Source organism: Panthera uncia, chromosome D4 (assembly GCF_023721935.1).
Source record: "Panthera uncia isolate 11264 chromosome D4, Puncia_PCG_1.0, whole genome shotgun sequence".
Taxonomy (NCBI): Eukaryota; Metazoa; Chordata; class Mammalia; order Carnivora; family Felidae; genus Panthera; species Panthera uncia.
In genome coordinates, this window is record NC_064807.1 from 42747027 (window position 1) to 42761768 (window position 14742).

General features: G+C 37.7%; 1 protein-coding gene and 1 non-coding gene across 2 annotated transcripts in view; both read right to left on the reverse strand.

Annotated features, from left to right (window-relative positions):
- Positions 1-1796: 1796 nt before the first annotated feature.
- The window catches only part of HAUS6 (HAUS augmin like complex subunit 6), a 36159-nt gene continuing 23213 nt past the window's right edge, over positions 1797-14742 (reverse strand). Inside the window, exons 13-17 of the mRNA XM_049619576.1 lie at positions 8617-8683; positions 8218-8403; positions 6717-6852; positions 4269-5318; positions 1797-2670 (exon numbers count right to left, since the gene is read on the reverse strand). Of these exons, the coding sequence (XP_049475533.1) occupies positions 2621-2670; positions 4269-5318; positions 6717-6852; positions 8218-8403; positions 8617-8683 (1489 nt within the window). The 3' untranslated portion in view covers positions 1797-2620. The remainder of the gene's footprint in view (positions 2671-4268; positions 5319-6716; positions 6853-8217; positions 8404-8616; positions 8684-14742) is intronic.
- On the reverse strand, positions 8765-8895 carry LOC125928131 (small Cajal body-specific RNA 8). Its single transcript, XR_007459568.1, has one exon. It is a non-coding gene; the product is annotated as a small Cajal body-specific RNA 8 (non-coding RNA).

Here is a 14742-nt window from a genome sequence, read left to right on the forward strand (position 1 = left end):
AAATTGAACTCTATCCTGGAATTGACAATAAACCATGAATGAAATTTTCAACGTTTTTTTTTGTTTGTATTTTTTTTTTTTTTTTGTTTTTTTTTGGGACAGAGAGAGACAGAGCATGAAGGGGGAGGGGCAGAGAGAGAGGGAGACACAGAATCGGAAACAGGCTCCAGGCTCCGAGCCATCAGCCCAGAGCCCGACGCGGGGCTCGAACTCACGGACCGCGAGATCGTGACCTGGCTGAAGTCGGACGCTTAACCGACTGCGCCACCCAGGCGCCCCTGAAATTTTAAACTAAGTGATCAAAACAGTCCCTTAAGGTCAAAAGGTAGCTATGCAGGCAATACTGGATAAAGAAGCTGAAGTCATAAACACAATGGTTTAGCAGAAAAGATAGATCTGAGATATTTTTTATACTACTGGCATATAAAGAAAGGACAGAAAAGAATGCCAAAACTCCCAACCTATCACAGGTCTGACTTAATGTGGTTTTTGTAAACCCATACTGTTCCAGAGATATTTTGTTCTTTTGATTCTCAGTAATTAAGGACCTCTGACCCTTAATGGTGAATTTGAGTTTCCTTATTAGTTAACCTCTAAAGCAGTACATATGTAATAACATACCTGCTTTTTTAAAGTACCCCAAGGCTAAATGTGACTCTACCCCCTAGCAGTGGTTCTCAATCTTTTTATTGAGCCTAAGAATTACCAGGGAAGCATATTCAAAATGTAGATTCTTAATCCCCATTTAAGACCTACAGACCCTCCAGTTTTTAGGTTCTCAGATGATTCCTTGAGTCCATCTTAGACAAGTCATTTAAGCTCCCTACCTTCAGTATCTTTGTAAAATAGGTATAATAATCTCTATCTTACAGTTAAGAGTTATGACAATTAAATGAAACAATATGTATTATGTCTAGGAATGGCCCTGGCACCTTGTAGATGCTAATATGATAGGCCTACCTCCAACCTACCATGTTAATTTTGGATTTACAGGTTAGTGCATTTTCTTAGGGCACACTATAGAAGAGTTTCCCAGCAGACCTACAGTCACTGATTGTTGTATTAATAAAAGAATATAGCACCTTAGAAGCTGTCCTTCCTCTTTCTTTTCCACAGCAAATAAGGCAGTTATATATGCTTTTCTTCTGTCTTTTCTCACAAAAAGACTGGCCTTCAAATTGGGATCAAACAACTCAGAAAAGGCCAAAGTGAGTGAAGAAAGATGAACAATTAAGCCCATCTACTTCCAGAACTCCCCCCTTCAACTTAATCTCCTCTCCTCTACAGTCTCTTGACAAATGAACAAGGTTTTAATGCTTAAGAGTTGGGGCTAGACAGGGTACCGTAAGTGCTATCACCTTTCCAGTGCGTGCTCATTCCTCCTGGTTCACAGAGGCCAATGGCATACATACACTTGGATGGTAGAGATAAGCCATTTTCCCAGCCGGAGGGCATGACAGAGTTGAGGGAGGTTACTGAACCAGTGGCCACACATCTGATTCCCCACTCAGTCCAGAAGATCAACAGGCCAACCCCTGTTGCCATATTGTTTATCCTGGCCTTTTAGTTATTTCCAGAAGGTCTTGTAGTATATTAAGGAAAGAAAATAGGGTCAAATCCTAGCTTCACCACCAACTTAACTGTGTAACTAAGCAAGCACCCCAAATTCAGTTTTCTCAAGTTATTTTGAGGTTATTCATAGGCAGTGGGAAAATGATGGTTTTTGAGAAGTAACACAATCAAAATTAGCTCCTTTCCCTAAAAACCATGCCCCCCACAAATAAACCAACAATAAACAGAGACTAATAAATTTTTTAATTTACATCTTTTGTTAAAATATAAAACTAGGGGTTAAATTCTCAAAGTCTAAATTAGACTAAATATAAATCTGCTGCAAACCCATTGAATGGATTTATAGTGTGACAGTGTTCCTTAAAAGTGTCTAGTCGTCTTCCATCATTTTCCATTTATCTAAATTCATTCTGCCCCAGTCTTCACTTATCATCACATACATTTTATTCCATCAAACATTTTCCAGGACCAACCTACTTAAATAATCACTAAGCCTGCTTAGAGCTTTTCCAAACTTAAATTTTCCTCACCTTGACTACACATCCCAAGGCACTACTTTTCTCACTTTTTTTGGTTAGTACTATAATGTTCCATAAAGAAACAATAAAAGCTCTCTATTTCCCTAAAATGAAAGGTCAGTATATTCAATGGCTATTATGTTAACCACTTAATACAAGTATGTCAAAAACCACTCATGTTTATGTTAATCAACTGAAATTATAGCATAATAAATTAAACTACTATTTGCTATTTACTTAACGCTTACAAATTATTCAAGGAATCAAAATGGTTTCATACAACTTGAGGTCTGCTTCCCTTCACAAATACTTCACATTTAAACCCCATATCCATACAAAGAGAAAATCCAAAGATCTCTTTACCTAAAAACTAATGTTTGCTAAAAGGCATTATTTAGGATTTTCAGGCCTTGAAAGAAGAGTTACACTTCCAACGTGTATTTAAATTATAAACCAGTTTTGATCCTGTGACACTGCTTGAAATGTAAGTACGTCATAGTTGAATTAACTGGGCTTCTGCTTTCATCTTTTCAAGTCTGATGGAGATTTGTTTCATCAAGGCTCTTATTCAAGACTTCTTCTGCAAAATTGATTTTAAAAACAGAAAATGGTAAGTAAACATTCATTACAAAGAAAAAATTAAATAGGACAGATTCTAAGTAATGGCAAATTTCAGTCTTCTTAAATAAAAAGTTCACATGCAATACTTACCTATGATGGAAATTAACATTCTCACTGCGATACCTTTCCTCACAGAGTATCAATATATCCCTCTAAGAATACTTTTCAATATATGAGTGTTTAATTATCATTGGCAAACACAGTGATGTATAATGACTCTATATCACCAGATCTACATTTGCTCTAACATGCTTTAAGATTAGGGTTGTTTTTCTTTTTAAATCTTTATGATGACAATTTTTTTTTTTTAAGTTTATTTATTTTGAGAAAGAGAGAGCAAGAGAGCACTCAGGAAGGAGAGGGGCAGAGAGACAGGGAGAGAGAGAATATCCAAGCAGGCTCTGCACTGTCAGCGCAGAGCCCCGCACAGGGCTCAAACAAAAAAGCATGAGATCATGATCTGAGCTGAGATCAAGAATCGGACATTTAACCGACTAAGCCACCCAGGCGCCCCAATGATGACAATTTTCAAATATACAAAAGTCAAGAGAATTATGATTAGTCCAGCTTCAATTATTATTAATGCTGTTATGGGTTGAACTGTGTCCCCCAAAAATATGAAGTTCTAACCCCAATACCTCAGAACATGGTCTTATTTGGAAAGAGGGTCAATAAAGATATAATCAGTTAGGAAGAGGTCATTCTGGAGTAGAGTGGGCCATTCATCTCTATGACTTGTGTCCTTATGAAGAAGGCAAAGAGACACACAAGAGGAGAAAGCCATGTGAAGATGGAGACAGAGATTAGAGCTGTGCTACCATAAGCCAAGGGACCCTTGGGGCTACCAAAAGCTGGGAGAGGCAAGAAGGATCTTCCTCTAATGGCTGTAGAGGGACTGTGGCCCTGCCAACCCCTTGATTCTGGATTCTAGCTTCCAGAACTTACTGTCTCCAGAGATAATAAATTTCTGTTGTTTGAAGCTACCTAGTTTGTGGTACTTTGTATGGCAGCCCCAGGAAATTAATACACTAACCTATCCTATTTTGTCACCCGTCACCCTCAAATTTATTTCAAAGCAATCACTGATATCTTATTATTACAAGAATGATATTTAACATAGTGTTACTCAACATTTTAAATTTTTATTTATTTAAGTAATCTCTACATCCAACATGGGGCTTGAACTCACAACCCCAAGATCAAGAATCACATGCTCTTCCAGCTGAGCCAGCCAGGTGCCCCCATTACTCAACATTTTTAGAACCATCCTCCACCAGCCAAGATTTTGACAAGATTTCTTTGTATTATAAAAGCAACTGGTTTGGTTTCATTTTCCACCCCTGTCCCACACTTACTGTAAACTATATACACATCACTTGAGATTGAGAAAGACAGAACAGAAGTGATACGTTCCCTCCTCTCATCCAAGTCGAAGGAACAGAGAGCATATTTTGTCACATTCACAATAAAGGTCGTGTAGCATTCACTGCATACTACTGTTAGAAGTTGAGAGAAAACGTCAAGAAGTCAATATGCACAGGTCTAGTTAAATCTTACCTTTTAAGTTAGGTAGAAGTTCTCCAAAACTACATGGTACTGTGGTTCTCAATCTTTGTTCCACTGGAGAAAACTTAATTAGTGGTGAAAGAGACTGTTTTCTTTCACCAAGGGACATGCGTAAAGATGGTTTTGTATAGTCAGTGTGCAAATCATGACTGTTCAAAAAGTCAAGCATATCATCTGTTTGCAGGTTTCTGGGAGTAGGGCTCAATTCTGGTTTGTGTCTTTCAAGTGTTTCAGGATTGGAAAAGTCAGTTTCTTCTCTTTTCTTGGACAGAGATTTTTTCAGAGCTTCATATCTACGGCAAATAGTCTGTAAATTAAAGTCTGATTCTGGAGTAGTCGGTCTTTCTCCCACAACATCCTCGGGAAAAATGCCACTGTGCACAGGACTATCTGGTTCCAGTTTAAAATTGGCCTCTGTACTACTGGAGCTATTAAGACTTAAGTGACCAACTTCTTCTGGAAGAGTTTCATGTAATATGCCAAAATCAACATCCTTTAAACTTGTGGAACTAATTCCACTTGATACTTGAAAAGAGTCCCATAACAGACTTTTATGCACGAAAGGTTCTTTGTAAGAAGCTTTTGAGTGGTCTGCTATTTTAACATGTTCCTCTTCACTGCTGCCCATCACAACTCTCCTATTACCTACAGCAGGGGAGAATGTCTCTGTTTGGCTAGTTTCTAAAAGCTTGTTCTGTAACGCTGCACACTCCAAACCTTGCTTGTACATTATTTTCTTGTTTAACACATCTGACTGATGCTGTGTTGACAGTCCACCAATGTGACTGGTCCCCGCATGTTTCTGAGGCACACACTTGAGGCAATCGGAAACAACTTTCTCTTCAGGCAAATGGAAATGGCTAGAATCGGATACAGAGGTTGCTGAGAGAAAACTGGTCCTGCTAAATTCTCTTTGATTATGCAACACAGGTAAGGATTCTGGTGATATTTCTCTATCTTCGGTATCCATCTGTATTAGTTCTGTACTTCTGTTACCTTCCATTTCCACAGCTTTTCTCCATGAGCTCCTAATTTCGCTTACTAATTAAATGAAAGGGGAAAGAACGCAATTTACTAATATTCCCAAACAGAGCATGCAATTAAAAATTTCATTTCTAGTGGTCAATATAAACTTACTGACTACACTATATGTTCCACAGATATGCCCACTGGATGACAAGACTCCACAACAAACCAAAGAACAACAACATCAAAGAATTCCTTATCCAACTGATCACACATAAATAACAAAAACTGTCCCTGAAATGTGCATATATTTGCACACAGCACATAGAAATTATATACATTAAAAAGATTTTCTGGGATGCCTGGGTGGCTCAGTCAGTTAAGTGTCCAACTCCTCATTTCGGCCCAGGTCATGATCTCACAGCTCGGGAGGTTGGGCTCTGCACTGACAGAGGGGAGCCTGCTTGGGATTCTCTCTCCCTCTTTCTCTCTGCCCCTCTCCCTCTCACACATGTGCACGCTCTCTCTCAAAATAAATAAACTGTAAATAAATAAAAATAAAAAGATATTTTCTTGTCCATCTAGGCCAGGGTTCAGCAAATTTTTTCTGAAAAGGGCATATAGAGAAAAAAAAAAATGAAAAGGGCAGATAGTAATACTTTAGCCTTTGCAGGCCATCGGTCTGTGGCAACTACTCAACTCTGCCACTATAACATGAAAGTAACCATAAACAATATGGTGACAAATCCGCAAGGCTGTGTTCAGTGTAACTTTATTTACAAAAACACACAGGGCAAGCTAGATTTGGTTCACAGGCTGTAGTTTGCTGACCACTGATCTAGGCTGTGGCCAGGTTCAACCTGAACTGAATCAAGTTAACTTTGAATATGTCATTTCTAGCAGCAAAATGGAAATTTTATTTAATTCAACTAGGATGATGTGCCTTCATATGGACAACAATATCAGAATTTTGCCAACACAGATTATAGGTTATAAGAAAAAAGTACTGGGCAGTCTAGCTAGCTTGGAAGGGGCAGAAAAGATTTCTATACACACAATTTTTGGCTGATGCTGCTGACTGGAAGGACTTAGCCTATATACTCTATAAATGTTGATCGCAGGTCAGATGTGGAGGCAGAGGGTGTTTTAAAAATGCTCAACTGAAGTATTTTCCAGGAAAGAGCTAAGTAAAACAACAAAAGCAAAACTGTAGAGTATCAGGGCATCATAATACTGCTTACAAATTGCCGTATCAGTGAGAACACCCACACTTAATACTTCAATAAAAGTCCCTTACATCAAAACAAATTAAGAGCCATTGCCACTAAACTGAAAGATACAGAAAAATTTTATTTGTTTCTCCCTACCCCCTAGAAAATAAATTTAAAGTGAGTTTCTAGATGATATGTTAGATCTGGTTCTAACAGTAATGTCTGAGAAAGAAAATAAGTGACAGAAATCATTATAACTTACTCAAATTTTCTGGCGTTCGGGGAATTTGGTTCCTTGTTAAGAATGGATTAGAAACTAGAGTATCAATTAGTTCCTGTAATTTTAGTTCTTTTCCTTTAGAGGGCTGTGGTGAGTCAGATAAAACTGCCCTCGCAACCTAAAACAGAAAAGGTAAAGCAAAAATTACCACAGTCACTGGTAGAATGCAACAAAAGCCCTGATGAGAACAAATCAGCACCTGATGGTTAGCAACCCCTCCAAGAGCAGTTGGCATGAAAAGCCACTCAAAAACGTAGCTCCCAAATCCTCTATATAGTCTGCTAGGCACGACCCTATAAGGTGAAACCAAATACAAAACTGTTTCCTCCCTCCTTAACTGGATATCCCATATAAAGGAAAGAAAAAGTAAAAATCTTTATACCTGAGAAGACTTAGAGGTAATTCTAACTACACAGTGACCTAAGCTACTGTCTGCCACATCTTTGAACTTGACAATTCTGTATTTGCCAAAATTACTAGGTTTAAAGCAAGCAGATTTTTCTTATTTATAATCCGTTTGCACAATAACACTTCTACTAACAAATAAAATACTCCCGGACAATATACTTCTTTGCCAGAAACCTCATTACCAGACATAAACTAGTAAACAAGGCATAGAAATACATTCTGAAATAGAGAAAAGAAAGTATACAGTATGAAAACAGAACTCTAGGGGATTTACTACTAAGCATAGTTTTTGTCCTTCTACTTTGTATATATTTCAAAAGTGATCAAATGCATCATTGCTCATGATGTCGGTTTTTCCTGACAACAGACTTTTCACTGGCAATGCTCAGTAGTAATACTGTACTATTTACTGCAGAAAGTTTATGCAAATGCTCAAGTCATTCTCTAATGTTATTTTTATTACGTTTCCCACAACATCACTAAGCACTGCTTGAATTTGATTAAGCAGCCAGAAAATAATCAGCTACTTTATATTTCTGGAGACTGTGAGAAAAATTTGGTTTGGTGCATATTGATTCAGGTATTGGAGTTCCATCCTTTATCTCAATCTTGATGCATTTAATTACTTTTTAAATATCTAGAAAGTAGAAAGACAAAAACTATGCTTAGAGATAATAATGATACTGCATAGTCTTTGTTCTAATATTTAAAAAAAGAGGAAGCTTGGCTAAGCAACAGACATTTAGATTATCTTAATAGAACATAATCATTGGGTGTATTTATCTAACAATTTACGTAATGATTGATTCCAAAAACATCACACATGTATTATTTTTCTACTTTTAGAGATATTTATAGACTGGGACATGGGTTCTCAACCACGGATATAATCCTACTAAGTTTATATCTACGTCTACTTTTTGGGAGGACCAATTTGCTTTAAACATGATTTTCATTATCTGTGCCCTCCTTTCCCAAATTAACCCCAGTTAATAATTATAACTTCTTTTACAATCTCAACGCCAATGAGAAAATAATAGATATTTCAGTACACTCATTACAATCTTTTTCTAACCTCTTCTACCATATGATCCTGCTCTTTTTGGAACGGATCACTATTTTTAGCTGGCAGAGACCCTGTAAATGCAGTATTCTCTGTATTTCTTGCAGTATTTGATGATGAAGAGCCTTCCATTTCAAATTTTGGTGTTTCCTTAGAAGGTGTTTCATTTCCTTCTCTAGGAGTTCTTATCTTCATGTCCTGAAGAAAACAGACATGGAATAATAATAATTATGGCTGATCTTCATTAGAGGTTCTTGAGTTATCATGGTCAGTGGCACAATTAAAAAATTTCAATATTCCCACTTAGAGGCAATAGGAAATGCGTAAATACAAATTGGGATATCAACAAAAATAATATTTTATCATAAGTTAGTACAGCCAAAATTACTTAAAAATTGTTTTAAAATATACCTTTTCAAGCAATCTAACACTGTTTCTACCCGGTGATGAAACTGGCTGCAACAGGAAAGAAGCAGGTCTAAAGGAAAAAAGGATATCAAATCCAAGTTATACACAGGAAAGAATTCCATTCACTTGCTATATCTGAATAATCTACAGAAATTGTCTGCCCCGTATCTGTCCGTTACGATTTCCCTCAATTCGTCCCGGTCATCAAAAGGCAGTTTATTCTAGGGAGGTACAGTGACAATCAGAGCAGTACTTCAGCCCCATTTGTGTATCAGCCTCCCAAATGGTGAACATCTTCCTTAACCACTACGTATTTTAAATCAACATTTTTTACAAGGTTGAATGACTTGATGAACACTCAAAAACTTGAGTACACGGTATAAACAAATTCAACTAACTAGAACTGCATTATTACATTACCTTTAGGCTTCAGATCACAGAATTTCATTGTACCAGAGACTTTGTGATTTTGATACTTTGTGTCCAAAATCAATTCCTCTTATGCTGACTCTTGCTCTATAGCATGTATGTTAGTTATAGTAAAGTCATAAGGTTAATCGGTTTGTTTGCTGGATTCTACATATAGCATTCCTTACTATCTTAGATTCTCTTGCCCCTTTGGACAAAATAAAACCTCACACATCAATTACAAAACAAGTTATTAAGTTTTTAAAGCCTTCAAAGCAATTATAACTTGATCTTGAAAGAACTTTCAAAGTCAATCATGGGTATGCTCACTGGTCAAAGCTTTTCTACTCTAAGTAATACAAAAGGCAAGATGACCTGAGAGACCACTTTCAACCTCAAGCATGTCGGTTCTTTGCTTTCTTTTCACGGCTAGTACAAAATTAACAGCTTTAAAACATTTTATGTAACAGCAAATATGCTTTTTCAAACTTTTTCAACTATGTGCTTCTTAGAATTGTTATCTACCTTCCAAACATAATTCAAGATCACTGAAACTGTTTAAGGCTCAATTTTGCCTCAACAGGATATAATCTAGATGTCAAAGGAAAAATTAATCATCTACGATGATTTTATCTAAATTTTCCTAAAACTTTAACATTAAAATGATCAAAAAGCCCTCTGAGGCAGGACCAGCGATCTAAGATGCCACTAAGACGCCACCACGAGATTGTGAGCTCCTGGAGGACAAAGACTATGTCTTTCCAAAGGTTATTCCCACAAACTGGTACTTGGCAGTACAATACACGTTTGTAACTAATTGATGGATTGACTGAATCAATGAATAAATGTCACCTGAGCAAGAGGCTCTATAGATTTATGCCACCAAATTTTATTTGGATCATTCTTACAGAGCCTCATTAAAAAACAAAATGGACACCTATTCTCTAGCTTCTCTCTCATTTCTGAATTGGCAACATGCAATCAGCCCTACTAACATCTCAATCCAAGCCAACATGAAAGCAGCCCTGGCTCAATCCTTACTCTCCATCCACCTGCCTTGCCAAAACCGAGGCCCATAAAATCCTGTAATAGATAAAGAGAGATGGTGTTGATCCTACTGCGGGATTCTCTCCTAAGGAAAGAGTACTTCCAAAAGAAAATAAGAAACAACATGCTTTTTACAGTAAAAAAAAATTTAAGGAAAATCTGAAAGTCTAAAAACAAATGAGGGGTGCCTGGGTGGCTCAGTCAGTTAAGTGTCCGACTTCAGCTCAGGTCATGATCTCACAGTCCATGAGTTTGAGCCCCGCGTCAGGCTCTGTGCTGACAGCCCAGAGCCTGGAGCTTGCTTCAGATTCTCTCTCTCTCTCTCTCTCTCTCTCTCTCTGCCCTTCCCCTGCTCGCACTGTCTCTTTCAAAAATAAACATTAAAAAAAAATTTAAAAATACATGAAATGTTACAAAGCCTTTGTAAGTGAAAAATGGTAATATAAAGAAAACATATATACATATACTAAAAAACTATACTTATATTAGTGTTTAGAAAATTTTGATTAGAATTAAATTTATGTATGTTTGTAAATAAAGCTCAAAAAACAACTTGGGAAGAAAGTCTGACAAGTAATTTGTTAGAAATTTTAGCTAATTGGAGCGCCTGGGTGACTCGGTTAAGCATCCAACTTCAGCTCAGGTCATGATCGTGCGGTTCTTGAGTTAGAGCCCAGCACTGGGCTCGCTGCTGTCAGCACAGAGCCTGCTTCTGATCCTCTGTCTCCCTCTCTCTGCCCCTCCCTCACTCACTCTCTCTCTCTCTCTCAAAAACAAATATTTTTTTAAAAAAGAAATTTCAGCTAATTATTTCTCATTTTTATTTTGTTGTTATGATATATCTACAATTAAAGAAATAACAAACAGAAATTATAAAAAGAGAAAGGAAATTAGAATTCGGTTTCTAAGACTAAAGATATTTAGTTGGCATTCAGGCAAAATCGTACTGCCCCATCTCTGAAATGCAATAAAGGAGAAACTGAAGAGGTTAAAGGTCTAGGTCTAAAAGTGCATCACCACACTAGAAATATCATGGAACCCTCCCTTCCAGAAACCACTGCAAAGAAAGGTAGTGTCCACAATTATAGCGAAGGTATCACCAATCAATGGATTCTGGGTTTAAGTATAGTGAAGCCTCCATCAGCTCACTCTGATCAAAAACAACCATGAGACTTATGGAGAACATTACTGATATTTTGGTACCTGTGGGTGACAACCACATGTGAAGGGGCTAATAACTTATGCTAAAAACTACATTCTTTCCACACTTTTTAATGGAATAGTTGTATTGTTCATATCCACATATGAATTTCCAATTAACTACTTTGATACTGACCTAAGATGCCACTACAAACAACAGCTGAACTTCACGTAAGAAAAGGGTATTATTAGGGGTGACTGGCTGGCTCAGTCTGTGGAGTGTGCAGCTCTTGCTCTCAGGGTTGTGAGTTCAAGACCCATGTGGGGTGTGGATATTACTTAGAAAAATAAAATAAAATCGTAAAAAACAGGGGGTATTATTTTAAGTACAGTCCACCTACATTACACATTACTAATGAAACATTTTATTACAAAACACCTTTACAGTAAAGAATTCTAAGCAATAAGCTTATTTACACATGACTCAACTCTTCTCCTTTCTTCTGTTCTGCTATCAGGCAGTAATAATCATTCATATACTATTAAGCATTTATCCCTCACCACCAAAAGCCTCCCCTTACACTTCCCTTCAATATCCCAAACCTTCTATTACAATTAAGTATCCCAAGGGGCACCTGGGTGGCTCAGTCAAATGACCAACTTCAAGTCAGGTCACAATCTCACAGTTCATGGTTCAAGCCCCACATGGGGCTCTGTGTTGACAGCTCAGAGCCTAGAAACTCTTTCAGATTCTGTGTCTCCCTCTCTCTCTACCCCTCCCGGACTCACACTCTCTCTCTAAAATAAATATAACAGTTTTTAAAAAAAATTAAAGGAGCACCTGGGTGGCTCAATCAGTTAAGCATCTGACCTCGGCTCAGGTCATGAACTCGGGGTTCATGAGTTTGAGCCCTGCATCGGGCTCTGTGCTGACAGCTCAGAGCCTGGAGCCTGCTTCAGATTCTGTGTCTCCCTCTCTCTCTCTGCTTATCCCCTGCTCATGCTCTGTTTGTCTCTCTCAAAAATAAACATTAAAAAAAAATTAAGTATCAAAGATGAGCTTGGGGAGCCTTGGTGGCTCAGCTGGTTGAGCATCAAGTTCTGGATTTCAGCTCAGGTCATAACCTCCACGTTAGACTCCATGCTGAGCGTGGAGCATGCTTAAGATTCTCTCTCCCTCTGCCCCTCTCCCCCGCTTACTCTCTCTAAAAAAAATTGAAATAAAATAAATAAAATTTAAAGAGATGAGCATGGAAGAGGATAAATCTGGAAATCAAAGTGTATTTAGGGGTTCCTGGGTGGCTCAGCTGGTTAAGCATCCAACTCCTGATCTCGGCTCAGGTCATGATCTCACAGTTTCGTGGGTTCAAGCACTACATCAGGCTCTGCACTGGGGATTCTCTCTCTCTCCCTCTCTGCCATTCCACTGCTCGTGTGCTCTCTCTCTCAAAATAAACATTTTTTTTTAAATGTATTTAATACAATCTTTTTTCCTATTCTAAGTGATTTCCATCTAAACTAAATTCTTAGGAGCTAAGTGTCTGGCTCTTGTAGAATTCTGATAGGGTATCTTAGTACAAAATTCTACTTCAAGAAAGAATCTTGAGGGATGCATACGTGGTTCAATCGGTTGTGTATCCAACTCTTGCTTTTGGCTCAGGTCATGATCTCATGGCCATGGGATCAAGCCCCGCTGGAATATGTTTAGGATTCTCTCTCAGAGCACCTCGGTGGTTCAGCCAATTAAGCATCTGACTTCAGCTCAGGTCATGATCTCACAGCTTGTGGGTTCAAGCCCTACATTGACCTCTGCACTAATAGCATAGAGCCTGCTTCAGATCCTCTGTCTCTCTCTCTGTCTCTCTCTCTCTCTGCCTCTCCCCAGCTCGTGCACACATGCTCTCTCTCGCTCTCTCTCTCTCAAAAATAAAAATAAAACATTAAAAAAGAAAAAAGATTCCCACTCTCTCCTTCTGCCCCTCCACTGCTCATGAAGTGCACGTGCGCTCTCTCTCCAAAAAAAAAAGAATCTTGAAGTTCAATGAATTCAATGGAGTTCATAAATAAAATCCTATCTATGAATCAATCTACTAACTCCATCAATCTTTATTTAGCCCCTTAAGGTCCCAGCAAGTGACCTTAATCAAATATTTCATTTGCTCTCTCAAGGAAAGAGAAACCAAAAACATAATTGAGATTGGGAAGCATCAACTATTCCCCTCTAGCATGCTTAGGGAGTAAAATAGAGAAGCCCAATAACATCACTATCTCTTCAATGTCAAATCTCCACAATAGATTGCACTATTTTTCTTAAGGTACTCCAAGAATCAACATCATATCCAGATCTAAGAATAAAAAAATAAATCTTCCACAAGAAATCCTGACCTTCTGTGAATTGGGAAATTACTGCCAAGCAAACTGCCAATAGCTCTATTTCATATATAATCTGACTCTTGTTATGGTGTTTCGGTTTATTAACTTATTAAAAGTATACAGAATGAAGAAGACTTCAATTAACATATAAGTTTTGACTCTTGTTATGGTGTTTCAACTATTAACCTACTTAGAGTATACAGAATGAAGAGAGCTTCAATTCATTTAAAATTTAGAATTTTCTTTTAGAATTATCCTAAGTAATTTGTTTCCATAACTGTGCCTCAATTATATGGGGAAACTGGACTGAAAGACCCCTATTTAGATCAAAGGGTAGTCAGAAAACAAAAAACTTTAATATAACAAACCAGTTGAGTATGTCTGTGTTTGACTGCCACTTAATAATGCTTAGTGTCAATAAAGATTAAATATATTCCCCAGGTAGACTACATACATTTAGAAATTTTTGCTTATATAATTTGGCATCTGTTTTAAGAGACAAAATGAGATAATAAAGAAAACAGGCAATAAAAAAAATTAAGAATACTCCAGAAGGATGTTCTAATAAACAAAAGTTTAGTTTTCTTCACATGTTAAATTTTGGGATTAGAGTGAATCAGAAGTCTTCCCTTTTTTTTTTTTGTTTTGAGAGACAAAAAGCAAGGGAGAGGGACAAAGGGAGTGAGAGAATCTTTTTTCTTTCTTTCTTTTTTTTTTTTAATGTTTATTTGTTTTTGAGAGAGACAGAGCACAAGAGGGGAAGGGCAGAGAGAGATAGAGGGAGACACAGAACCCAAAGCAGGCTCCAGGCTCTGAGTTGTTAGCACAGAGCCCAACACAGCACTTGATTCATGAACCTTGAGATCATGACTTCAGCCAAAGTTGGACATTCAATCGACTGAGCTACCCAGGCTCTCCAGGAGAGAGAGAATCTTAAGCGGGTTCCATGCTCAGCAGGGAGCCCAACACAGGGCTCAATCCCACCACCCTAAGGATCATGACCTGAGCTGAAATCAAGATTGGATGCTCAACCGACTGAGCCACCCAGGTGCCCCTTCCTTTTTTTTTAAAGCATGGAACTCTGTTTATCAAATGGCATATAAAACCCTCAATATATAATACACATAAAAAACTATTTGCTCAGGTTGAAGTGGAAAAAGG